Source organism: Vombatus ursinus, unplaced genomic scaffold (genome assembly GCF_900497805.2).
Source record: "Vombatus ursinus unplaced genomic scaffold, bare-nosed wombat genome assembly UNPS02014780.1, whole genome shotgun sequence".
In the NCBI taxonomy this organism is placed as follows: domain Eukaryota; kingdom Metazoa; phylum Chordata; class Mammalia; order Diprotodontia; family Vombatidae; genus Vombatus; species Vombatus ursinus.
This window is the reverse complement of record NW_020954558.1, coordinates 542,072-554,938: the sequence shown is the minus strand read 5'-3', so window position 1 is coordinate 554,938 and position 12,867 is coordinate 542,072. Positions and strand designations below refer to the sequence as shown.

Genomic DNA, 12,867 nt, shown 5'->3' with positions numbered 1-12,867 from the left:
TTTGGGAAAAGACCCTGAAAAAATGGTATGGGCATCATCATTCCCAGAGCCCACATGGAGGTGAAGTGCTACTTTTAGCTCTGCCCTCACCTCACATCTGCTGGTATCCAAGGTAACCCCTCAAATCCTGCCTGTACCTCAACTTAAGTGATCCTTATGAAACACAACCTTGACAATAATTCAATCCTGATCAGAAGCCTTCAATATCTCTGTCTTGTTCATAGTATAAAATCTAAGCTCCTTTCACAATTCAAGGCCTTCTTATTTGTCCATCTTTATTTCTCCCCAATTTCCCCAAATATACCATGAGCTTCCTACCCTCCACTGCGTAGTTAATGTTAAGCCACTTAAGTCAAAATTAAATTCCACAAATATTTATTAAGTGCCTACTATATGCCAAGTAGTCTGCTAAGAGTTAGAGATATGAAGAAAGACAAAAGAGTCCCTGTCCTCAAGAAACTCAAAATCTAATAAGAGAAATAACATGCAAACAATTGTGTACAAACAAGATATAGACAGGACAAATTAGAAATCGTCTCAGCAGGAAAGCACCAACATAGGGGACACTGGGAAAGTCTTCTTGCAGAAGGTGGGATTTCAGTTGAGACTTTAAGAAAGCCAAGGAAGCCTGGGGATTGTGATGAGGAAGGTGAGAATTCCAGGAATAAGAAACAGTCAGTGGCAATGTAGTCAGCAACTGGAATGTGTTGTGCTTACCACAAACTATTTCCTCTACTCCATCAAAATCTTGTCAGGAGGGACTGAGTTCTCTCCAGTTTCCCTTGGAAATAATGTTAAATCAAGCCTCTAAATGGATTCTGGAGAGAAAGAACCTACAAACAGATGGAGTGAAATAATTCTCCAGTTTATGATTAACTTAAAGGACTTCAGTAAAAGCTATCTGTGAGGCCTCCAGGCCCAGAACAGGAGACAAATTGCCAGCCCTAGAAACTGACAACATCAGTTGTCAGACTAGGATGGGCTACCCCAGTGTAGTGAGCAAGGTCAATACTCAGTGCACAAAGCCAGTGTGACCAGGCCTCTGGCTCTCAGCAAAAGAAGCTTGGGACAGTGCTCCCTGTGTTTTAGGAGCAGAGCTCAACTTTTTTTTTTTTTTGAGTGAAGAATTATTCATTTTCTGGTTCTTGGGAGAACCAGGCAAAACCTTTCAGAAGAGATTGCACCGATTACAGAAGCGAGAAACGTTTTATACTGTTAGAAGGCTGCAACTCCTCCCTTCCAGGCCCGGATTGGTTCGTTCCTTTCCAGGTTACAATCTTACACATCCACCCATCTCATGTCCCCTTGACGTGTCCCCCCACCCCAATCCCTACTCATCCAAAAGCCCGTGCTCTTTGTCCTACTTAGGGCTAGTTAAAACCAGTTTTGCCCTCTAGAACTTTGGGGCCTATTAAAAGATTAGGGCCCTTCTCATTGGCTTTCCCTTTCAAGGTTTTGCAAGCTTGTTAAAACAATGTAACTTCTTTGCTGATGTTGTAGGATGTCAAAGGTTATCTTAAACTGTGGGAGCATGATACCTTGTCCCTTACAATTCCACCTCCTTTTCTTGACAAAAAATCATGCTCCCACACTCTCTTTTGGTCTCTTTCAAACTTCTTTGGGACAAAGAAATTTGGGACAGTGCTCCCTGTGTTTTAGGAGCAGAGCTCAACTTTAAAAGACCCAAATTTGGCAAAATAAAAATGAGCAAGAAACAAAAAAAGATACTTAACAATAGGTAGCTTCTATGGTGACAGGGAAGATGAAAACACAAATTCAAAAGAGGACAACAATCCCATAATGCCTGCATGTGAAATCTCAAAGGGGAATATGAATTGGTCTCAAGGCCAAAAATTCTTGGAAGAGCTCAAAAAGGATTTTAAAAGTCAAATAAGAGAGGTAGAAGAAAAATTGGGAAAGAAATGAGAGTTATGCAAGAGAGAATTCAACAGCTTGGAAAAGAAAGTTCAAAAATTGACTGAAGGAAACAAAGCCTTAAAAAATACAGTTGGCCAACTGGAAAAAAAATCCACTGAAGAAAACAACTCTTTTAAAAGTAGAATTGGACAAATGGAAAAGGAACTACAAAAGCTAACTGAAGAAAATAATTCCTTAAAAAATAGAATTGAGCAAGTGGAAACTAATGACTCTTTAAGACATCAAGAATCAGTCAAAAGAATGAACAAAAAAAAAAAACAGAAAAAAGTGGAAAATACCTTATTGGAAAAACTGATCTGGAAAATGGATCCAGAAGAGATAATTTAAGAATTATTAGACTACCTGAAAGCAATGATCAAAGACAGCATCTTTCAACTAACTATCAAGGAAAACTGCCCTGATATTCTAGAACCAGAGGGTAAAGTGGTCATTGAAAGAATCCACTGATCACCTCGTGAAAGATCCCAAAATTAAAACTTTAAGTAATATTGTAGCCAAATTCCAGAATTATCAGATCAAGGAGAAAATACTGCAAGCAGCCAGAAAGAAACAATTCGGGGCGGAGCCAAGATGATGGAGGGAAAGCAGTGACTTGCTAGAGCTCTCCCCCAAACCCCTCCAAATACCTACAAAAAATGGCTCTAAACAAATTCTAAAGCAGCAGAATCCACAAAAAAAGAGTAAAACAAATTTCCAGCCCAAGACAGCCTGGATGACTGATCAGAAAGGTATATCGTGCCTGGGAGAGGAGTGCAGTTCGGCATGGGCGCGCAGGCCTCAGCGATCCTGGAGCAGGCCTCAGAGGACTGAATCGCGGGCAGCTGTGGTGGTTTCCAGACTTCTCAACCCCTGAATGCCAAAGACAATTTAGAAGGTCAGTGGGAAAAGTCTGTTACTGCAGTGAGAGAAGAAGCTAGATCTCAGCCGCCCCGAGGGCAGCGGCTGGCTTCTGAGCTTCTGGCCCACAGACTGAGGGGGAATTGAGTGGCTGATCAGAGGGGTATTGCAAGGATCTCTTTGCCAGGGCTGAGGCAGGAATCTCTTGCTTTGCCCATGTTTGGATCTGGGTCACAGTTCTGAGGGGTGGTCCTGAGATGGGGAGGAGCGCTGGTCTGGTGGAGCTTGTGGTGGTGGAGAGGAAACACCTTGCCCCTTATCATAGCACCTTGGAAGAACTGACACTTTTCAGGTTCCTAGAAGTATCTCTGAAAACAGCTGTACAAACCTCCGAAGCTTGGGACAGTACATTCTCCACATTGGAAACAGACTCTTACCTTAACAAAGAGTTTAAAACTCAAGTAATTGGTTGGGATCATGAGCAAGCAGTGCAAAAATAGTCAGACTATATTATCTTACTTTGGTGACAAAGAAGATCAAAACATACAACCAGAAGGAGACAACAAAGTCAAAGCTCCTACATCCAAAACTTCCAAGAAAAATATGAATCAATCCCAGGCCTTGGAAGAGCTCAAAAGGGATTTTGAGAAGCAAGTAAGAGAAGTAGAGGAAAAACTGGGAAGAGAAATGAGAGTGATGCAAGAAAATCATGAAAAGCAAATTAACAGCTTGCTAATGGAGACCCAGAAAAATACTGAAGAAAATAACATTTTAAAAAATAGCCCAACCCAAATGGCAAAAGAGGTCCAAAAAGCCAATGAGGAGAAGAATGCCCTAAAAAGCAAAACTGGCCAAATGGAAAAGGAAGTCCAAAAGCTTACTGAAGAAAATACTTCCTTAAAAATTAGAATAGAGCAATTGGAAGCTAGTGACTTTATGAGAAATCAAGACACTGTAAAACAAATCCAAAAGAATGAAAAATTAGAAAACAATGTGAAATATCTCATTGGAAAAACAACTGACCTAGAAAATAGATCCAGGAGAGAGAATTTAAAAATTATTGGACTATCTGAAAGCCATGATCTAAAAAAGAGCCTAGACATCATCTTTCAAGAAATTATCAAGGAAAACAGCCTTGATATTTTAGAACCAGAGGGCAAAATAGAAATTAAAATAATCCACTGAACTCCTCCTGAAAGAGATCCCCAAAGGAAAACTCCTAGGAATATTGTAGCCAAATTCCAGAGTTCCCAGGTCAAGGAGAAAATATTACAAGCAGCCAGAAAGAAACAATTCAAGTATTGTGGAAACACAATCAGGATAACACAAGATTTAGCAGTTTCTACATTAAGGCACTGCAGGGCATGGAATATAATATTCTGGAGGGCAAAGGAGATAGGATTACAACCAAGAATCACCTACCCAGCAAAACTGAGTAAAATTCTTCAGGGGAAAAAATGGTCATTCAGTGAAATAGAGGACTTTCAAGCATTCTTGATGAAAAGACCAGAGCTGAATAGAGAATGTGACTTTCCAATACAAGACTCAAGTGGAACATGAAGAGGTAAACAGGAAAGAGAAATCATAAGAGACTTATTAAGGTTGAACTGTTTACATTCCTGCATGGAAAGATGATATTTGTAACTCAGGAGACCTTTGTCAGTGTTAGGGTAGTGGGAGGGAAAAATTGTATGTATGTAGAGATAGATAGATAGAGGGCACAGGGTGAGTTAAAGATGAAGGGGTCCTATCTGGAGAATAAAATTAAAGGGTGAGAGAGGATTATACTAGGAAAAGGAGAAAGGGAAAGGTAGAATGGGGTAAATTATCTCATAAAAAAACAGAAAAGAAAAGGCTCTTACAGTGGAGGGGAACCGGGGGAAGGTGAGAGGAAATGAGTGAATCTTATTCTCATAGGATTTGACTTAAGGAGGGTATAACATACACACTCAATTGGGTATGGAAATCTGTCTTACCCTACAGGAAAATAGGGGGGAAAGGGGACAAGACAGTAGGGGGATGATAGAGAGGAGGGCAGATTGGGAAAGGGGGTAATCAGAAGCAAAATACTGTCCCTTCTGAGGAGGGACAGGGTCAAAAGACAGAATAGAATAAATGTGGGGGGTGGGATAGGATTAAGGGAAATAGAGTTAGTTTTTCACAGCATGTCCACTGCGGAAGTGTTTTGCATAACTGCACATGTATAGCCTATATTGAGTTGCTTGCCTTTTCAATGAGGGTGGGTGGGGAGGGAGGAAGGGAGAAAATTTGGAACCCAAAGTTTAAAATACACATGTTTAAAAAAAATGTTTTCACATGCAACTGGGAAATAAGAAATACAGGAAATGGGGTACAGAAATCTATCCTTCCCTACAGGAAAATAGAAGGCGAATGGGGGAGAGATAGCAGGGAAAGCAGACTAGGGGAAGGGGTATTCAGAATGCATGCCATCTTGGGGTGGGTGGAGGGGTGAGATGGGGTGAAAATTTGGAACTCAAAATCTAGTGGAAGTAAATGTTGAAAACTAAAACTAAAAAAAATTTAAAAAAAATTTACAGATGAGAGAATTAAGGCAGACAGAGGTTGAGCAACTTACGCAGGGGTCACATAGCTGGATTTGAACTCAGGTCCTTTTGACTCTAGGTCTAGCACTCTTATCTATTGAACCACTTAGCTGCCTAAATGTAAAGGGTTTTTAGTGTAGGACATTGTTTTGGAATTGATAAGGACACTGATAAAGTTTCTCATTTAGATAGGAAGAGATTTCAGACTGAATATTGTCCTAATATTATTTTGTAATATGTAGCCAGGCAACTAGGTAGTGTACTGGGCTTGGAATCAGGAAGACCTGAGTGTAAATCTGGCCTCAGACACTTAGTAGCCGTGTGGCCTTGGGCAAGTCATTTAACCCTGTTTGCCTCAGTTTCCTCATCTGTAAAATGAGCTGGAGAAGGAAATGGCAAACCACTGCAGTATCTTTGCCAACAAAACCCCTAATGGGGTCATGAAAAGTTGGACACAACTAAAGTGACTGGACACAACAATATGCAGCCAAAAAGAGGGAATGGGATATAAGGGAAGAACAGAAGAGAAGGGTTTCAGTGTGTTTCCACACTTGGAACATCATTCTACATTTTAAATAGTAATAAACATTTATAGTTTTTTTTAAAAAAAAGATAGGAATTAGATTTTGGAGGGTGGATGCTAATGTCTTTGCCTTCTTTGCTTACCTCTATTCTTGCCTTCCCTCTTTTACCATTTGAATGGCGAAAATCCTTAGGGGGAAGGTGTTGAAGGACATGTCAAAGCACACTTGAAAGATTTATCTAATATGCCTTTTACTAGAAGGATTATGTAATGGGGTAGAGCAAACCTCTGCAAGTGGTCCTCGGTGTGGAAGGGATGAATTGTACCCTGTCTCCCATGCTTCCTTTGTGTGTGCCTCTTCATGAACGTCAGCCCTCATTATGGCTGCTCTTCCTACATTTGATTATACATATTTGTGGGAGAATGTGTTCCAGATTTATGCTTCTGTTCTAGTATATATTATTAAATGCCTGTATTTTAAAAAAAAAGTCCAAAATAAATAAATTCATAAATATATGTACATGATTAAAATTAGAAAAAAATTACCACTGTGAAAAAAAAAGAAACAATTCAAATGTCATGAAGCCACAGTCAGGATCACCCAGGGTTTAACTGCTTCTACATTAAAGTATTAGAGGGTTTGGAATATGATATTCCAGAAGGCAAAGGAGCTTGGATTACAAACAGGAATCAACTACCCAGAAAAACTGAGCATAATCTTTCAGGGGAAAAGATGGACATTCAATGAAACAAGGGACTTTCAATCTTTCCTGATGAAAAGACCAGAGCTAAACAGAAAATCAGATCTTCAAATACAAGATTCAAGAGAAGTATTAAAAACGTAATCAGGAAAGAAAAAAAAACATGTTATTCAGTAAGGTTAAACTGTTTACATTCCCATATGAGAAAATTATACCTGTAACTCTTGAGAACGTGTCTTTATTACAGCAGTTAGAAGAGGTACACATAGAGAGAGGGTGTGGGCACAAGTTGATTTTGATGTGATAATATAAAAAAAAATAAAGGATTTAAAAAAGAATTGTACAGGGAGAAGAGGAAAGGGGAGGCAAAACAAAATAAATTACATCACATGAAGAGACACTAAGGACATATTACAGTAGAGGGAAAGAAGTGATGGGGGTGAGCATTGCTTTAACCTTACTCTAATTGTATTTGGCTCAAAGAGGGAATAACATACACATCCATTTGGGTATAGAAATTTATCTTACCCTATAAGGATGTAGGAGGAGAAAGGAGGAAGAAAAGGGAGGGGGCTGATAGAAGGAAGGCAGATAGAGGAAGTCAGTGATCAGAAGCAAAACACTGGTGAGGAGGGACAGTTTAAAAGGAGAGAGAAAAGTATAAACATTGGGGAAAATAGGATGGAGGGAAATACAGAGATAATAATAACTGTGAATGTGAATGGAATGAAGTCTCCCATAAAACAGATGCAGATAGCAGAGTGGATTAAAACCACATTCCTACATTATGTTGTTTACAAGAAACACATCTAAAGCAGAGAGATACACACAGAGTAAAGGTAAAAGGCTGGAAGAGAATATGTGATGTGTCAGCTGAAATAAAAAAAAAAGCTTTCCCAATAAGATCAGAGGTGAAGCAAAGATGCCCATTATCATCTCTGTTATTTAATATTGTACTAAAAACATTAGCTTTAGCAATAAGAGATGAAAAAGAAATTGAAGGAATTAAAATAGGCAATGAGGAAACAAAACTATCACTCTTTGCAGATGATATGATGGTATACTTAGAAAATCCTAGAGAATCAACTAAAAAACTACTTGAAGTAATTAACAACTTTAGCAAAGTTGCAGGACATAAAATAAACTCACATAAATAATCAGCATTTCTATATACTACAAACAAAGCCCAGCAGAAAGAGATAGAAAGATATATTTCATTTAAAATAACTACATACAATATAAAATATTTGGGAGTCAACCTGCCAAGACAAACCCAGGAACTGTAGGAACACAATTATAAAAGACTTTTCACATAAAGAAAGTCAGATCTAAATAATTAGAAAAATATTAATTGTTCATGGGTAGGCCAAGCTAATATAACACAAATGGCAATTCTTGAAAAATTAATTTACTTATTCAGTGTCATACCAATCAAACTACCAAAAATTATGTTATAGAACTGGAAAAAAAATAATAACGAAATTCATTTGGAAGAACAAAACATCAATAATATGAAAAGAATTAATAAAAAAATGCAAAGGAAGGTACCCTAGCCATACCAGATCTAAAACTAAATTATAAAGCATCAATTATCAAAATTATTTGGTACTTGTTAAGAAATAGAGCAGTGGATCAGTGGAACAGGTTAGGTATACAAGACACAGAAGTCAATGACTATAGTAACCTATTGTTTGATAAACCCAAAGACTCCAGCTTCTGGGATAAAAACTCACTATCTGACAAAAACTACTGGGAAAACTGGAAAATAGTATGGCAGAAACTAGGCATGGACCAACATCTTACAGGGTATACCAAGATAAGGTGAACATGCATACATGATTTGGACATAAATGGGGAGATCCTATGCAAATTAGGAGAACAGTGAATAGCTTACCTGTCAGATCTATGGAGAAGGAAAGAATTTATGACCAAACAAGAGACAGAGACATTATTTAATGCCAAATGGATCATTTTGATAACATTAAATGAAGAAGATTTTGCACAAACAAAGCCAATGCAACCAAGATTACAAGAAAAGCAGAAAGATGGGAAACAAAATTTACTACCGACATTTATGATAAAGACCTCATTTCTAAAATGTATAAAGAATTGAGTCAAATTTATGAGAATACAAGTGCTTCCCCAACAGATATATGGTGAAAGGATATGAACAGGAAATTTTCAGGTAAAGAAATTAAAGCTATCTATAGTCATATGAAAAAAAGTTCTAAGTCACTATTGATTAGAGAAATGCAAATTAAAATAACTCTGAGGTATTACCTCACACCTATCTGATTCGTTAATATGACAAAAAAAAGGAAAACAATAAATGTTGGAGAAGACATGGGAAAATTGGAACACTAATGCATTGTTGGTGGAGTTCTGAAATGATCCCACCATTCTCAAGAACAATTTGGAACTATGCCCAAAGGACTATAAAAATGTGCATACTATTTGATTCAGCAATACCTCTGCTAGGTCTATATCCCAAAGAGATTATAAAAAAGGGGAAAGGACCCACATGTATATTTATAGCAGCTCTTTTTATGGTAGCAAAGAATTGAAAACTGAGGGGATATCCATCAATTGGGGAAGGGCTGAACAAATTGTGGTATATGGATGTAATGGAATACTGTCCAGTACTATAAGAAAAGATGAGCAGGGATTTCAGAAAAACCTGGAAAGACTTACATGAATTGATGCTGAGTGAAATGAGCAGAACCAAGAGAACACTGCACACAGTAACATCAGCATTGTATGATGATCAGCTTTGATAGACTTGGCTTTTGTCAGCAAGACAATGACAAATTGTATACAAATGCAATTCCAAAAGACCTATGTTGGAAAATGCTATCCAAATCTAAAGAACTATAGAGTATGAATGCAGATGAAAGCATACTATTTTCACATTTTTTACTGTATTTTCTTTCTTGTGATTTTTCCCTTTTGTTCTGATTCTTTTTTCACAACATGACTAATGTGAAAATATATTTAATATGATTATATGTACAATGTATGTACATACATAACCTAAAGCATAACCTTCTGCTCTCTTGGGGAGGGAGGAGCAGAAAGAGGGAGAAAATACTTTGGAACTCAAAATCTTACGAAAGTGAATGTTGAAATCCACATTTACATGTAATTAAAAAAAATACAATTAAGTGCAAAAAACAAAACGAAACAAACAAAAACAAAACAAATAAAAAAAACCATGTCAATTCCTCAAGACTCAAGACAAATCCCACTATCTTGTGAGGTTTCTTCTGATCATGTTAACTGCATGCGATTTCTCAACTCCTACAGACTTCCTTTCCGTTATACCCATTTTGATCTCCTCGTTGATTACTTTATATCAGTCCTTATTCTTTGGTGACAAGGACCCTCTGCTATAATCACAGAATGACTGTATTTGTAAAGTGCCCTGAAAGGTTATCAAATCTAATCTTTACTTGGAGAAGCTACTTATTTCCTTTCAATGAACACTGATTAAATGCCTAAGGTGTGTAAAACATTGTAGGAAGTTTCTATGATATCCTCAACAAGTGTTTGTTCAGGCTTTTCATAACAACCTCCAGTGACAGGTACTCACTACATTATGAGGCTGCTTCTCACTTTTTGGATAACTCTCAACAGGTGGGAGTCCTGACTTTTACTGAGCTGAAACCTGCCTTCCTGTACCTTCTAGACCCTGGTCCTACCTCTGTCTTCATTTCTCTCCACTCTCCACTGTTGATTTTCTTCTACCACATCTCAAGAACCCCTGCTTCCTGGGAGCTCAGTCCAGCCAAGGAATTAACACAATGGAAGCACCCTCCACTTCCAAGGCCTTTTACTTAGATTGGATGGCTCTTCCAAGAACTTCCATTTAAGGAAGGCACTCAGGCTAGCAATTTCTTCATTCTCCTCTAGGCTGCATTCAAAATGTTCTCTAATATCTTCCCCAAAATCCAACTTTTCACTTTCTTTTTATGTGACTTATTCCCCTTGGAGAGTATACGTTCTTAGAGCACAAAGACTGTCTTTCTACTTTTATTTGCCTTTTTCCAAAGGGTTCAAATATTCAATCTACAGAAGTGACACCTTAATCTATATATCCAGATATTAGGATAAGCTTAGAAGATGTGAAAGATACTATTAAAAGTTTGTTTGAAAAAATCCAGGTGCTTTGTGTAGATTGCACAAAAGTAAGTTGCTGCTGGGGCAACAATGACACAGTGTGTAAAGCACCAGGCTAGTGATCAGAAAGATTCATCTTCCTGAGTTCAAAACAGGCCTCAGACACTTACTAGCTGTGGGACCCTGGGCAAGTCACTTGACACTGTCTGCCTCAATTCCTGATCTTTAAGATGAGCTCCAGTGGGACATGGCAAACTACTACAGTATCTTAGCCAAGAAAACCCCAAATGGGCTCACAAAGAGTCAGACACAATTGAAAAACAACTAAACAAAAAAGTGACTGCTTTTAATCCTGTTCCTCAGACAGGCACTCATTTCAAAAAAAAAGAAAAGGATTCCAGCCCTGCTCCTGATTCGGCACAGACAGCAAGGCATTCTCTTAAATTCAATAGTCTATAATCATTCTCTTCCTGGGACATTTTCCTTGTGCTGAGATAAAATACCTGATCCAAGTCTGACCCATTTAATTTCATCTCCTCTTTTCTCTACTGGTCCCTTCTTTTCTCCTTTCCTCAATAACAGCTGAAATCTCCCCTATTAGCTCCATTCTCCCAGATCCACCATCTCCCCTACTCTTCAATTTCTTCCTCCATCTACTGGCACCTCCCAAACATTCCCTTGCCTCCAGCAAACTCTCCTCATGGCCCAGATGCTCTTCTCCAATATCAGGGAAGAGTGACTGAACTACACTCCTCCCGCCTTGATTGTTAGGAAAAATCATAGAGGTGACCTTCCCTCCCTCTCTCAGCCCTATTTCATGACTGTGACCCAATGGGATTTTCTTATCCTAAAATTAAAAGGCAGCAAACAATCAATAAACATTTATCAAGTGTTTATCACATACCAAGCACAGAGGCTGCTTGGAGACAATAGTAGTTTTCAGGAAATAACAGCAAAGATGAACTCCAATGAGACTGAGCAGTCCACCCAGACTTACTCAACAGAAGACTCAAGGCTCTTTTACTCCCCAGGTCTCTAGAAATAAGGACTGGGGGAGGGGGCAGCCTGCTTAGAGGACGCTTTAAGGCATTAAACTAAGGAGTATCCTCATAATCAGGAGACCAACAAGGCAGTTCACTTCTGTGTAATGTTGGGTATAGTACAGCCAGTAATCTGTCCTTTCTACTCCCTCCTTAATACTGGACAGGATAGCACCAAATCTTTCCCAGACCTTTCCTATCTCCTCCCTGGGAGTGTTTTAGCACATGATCTTTGTTTTGTTTTGTTTTGTTTTTTTGTTTAATCACTTCTCTATCCTTCCTATCCCTCTTCTTTAGGGAGATTTAACTATTTACACTTTATCATGATAACTGGATTGATTTGTAGCCTAAAGGTGAAATGATGCTTCCCCCCCCCCCAAGCCCAATTAGATACAATCTGCTATTTTACTGAATTTCTATCAGTCAGGCAAATTCTTGTCATTCCAACAAAGGTCCAGGATGACAGATGGAAAAAAAAATAACTGAGCTTACACTTATACACTGACAGTTGTACTGACCTGAGGAATCTGGAAGAACTGGAGCAGGAACTAATCCAAGATCCTCTGTAGGAAAGAAAAGCAGAAGATAATAAGAGACCCATCTGGTGCATCAGTAGATAGTTGGGAGATGAAAGTAGGAATGGAGCTGAAGGACAGCATTCAGGAGCAGATTTCAGTTTGGCCTTGAGGAGTTGGAATGAAAAGTGCTGGGTCTCAGCACCACAGACTCCACAAATAGAAGCTTGTTGACTGATACCAACACAATATTATGATTTGTAAGCTTTAAAAGGTTAACTATATGAAACAGTGAATCAATTAATCACCAGGCGTTTATTAAGCACTGACTATGTTCCAGGCACTCCTATACTAAAGGCATAACCAGGAGTTCAGGAGAGAGAGAGACCTCTGCAGGCTGAGGGGCTGATTTGGGTCTCAAAGGGAGTGAGAGGATCTTCTGCATTGCCCAGGTGGAGAAAAGAAAGAGGATCTAGGCCCTCTTGTCTCCAGCTGAGTAGAAGCTTGGCTTAATGTTGTTATCCTGTAGGTTCTTGTCTTTGAATTCTAAGTGAATAAATGGGTCGGGAGAAGTCCTAGAAGAGGATTCCAAGGAAGGAAGGAAGAAACAAAGGCAGGAAGGAAAAAAGGAAG

The 12,867-nt window shown here is 38.6% G+C and overlaps 1 protein-coding gene across 1 annotated transcript in view; it reads right to left on the bottom strand.

Annotated features, from left to right (window-relative positions):
• Positions 1-12,867, bottom strand: part of LOC114046030 (NACHT, LRR and PYD domains-containing protein 1-like) — a 69,614-nt gene that overhangs the window by 48,103 nt on the left and 8,644 nt on the right. The window contains 1 exon segment of the mRNA XM_027866249.1: positions 12,238-12,282. Coding sequence (XP_027722050.1) covers positions 12,238-12,282 — 45 coding nt within the window.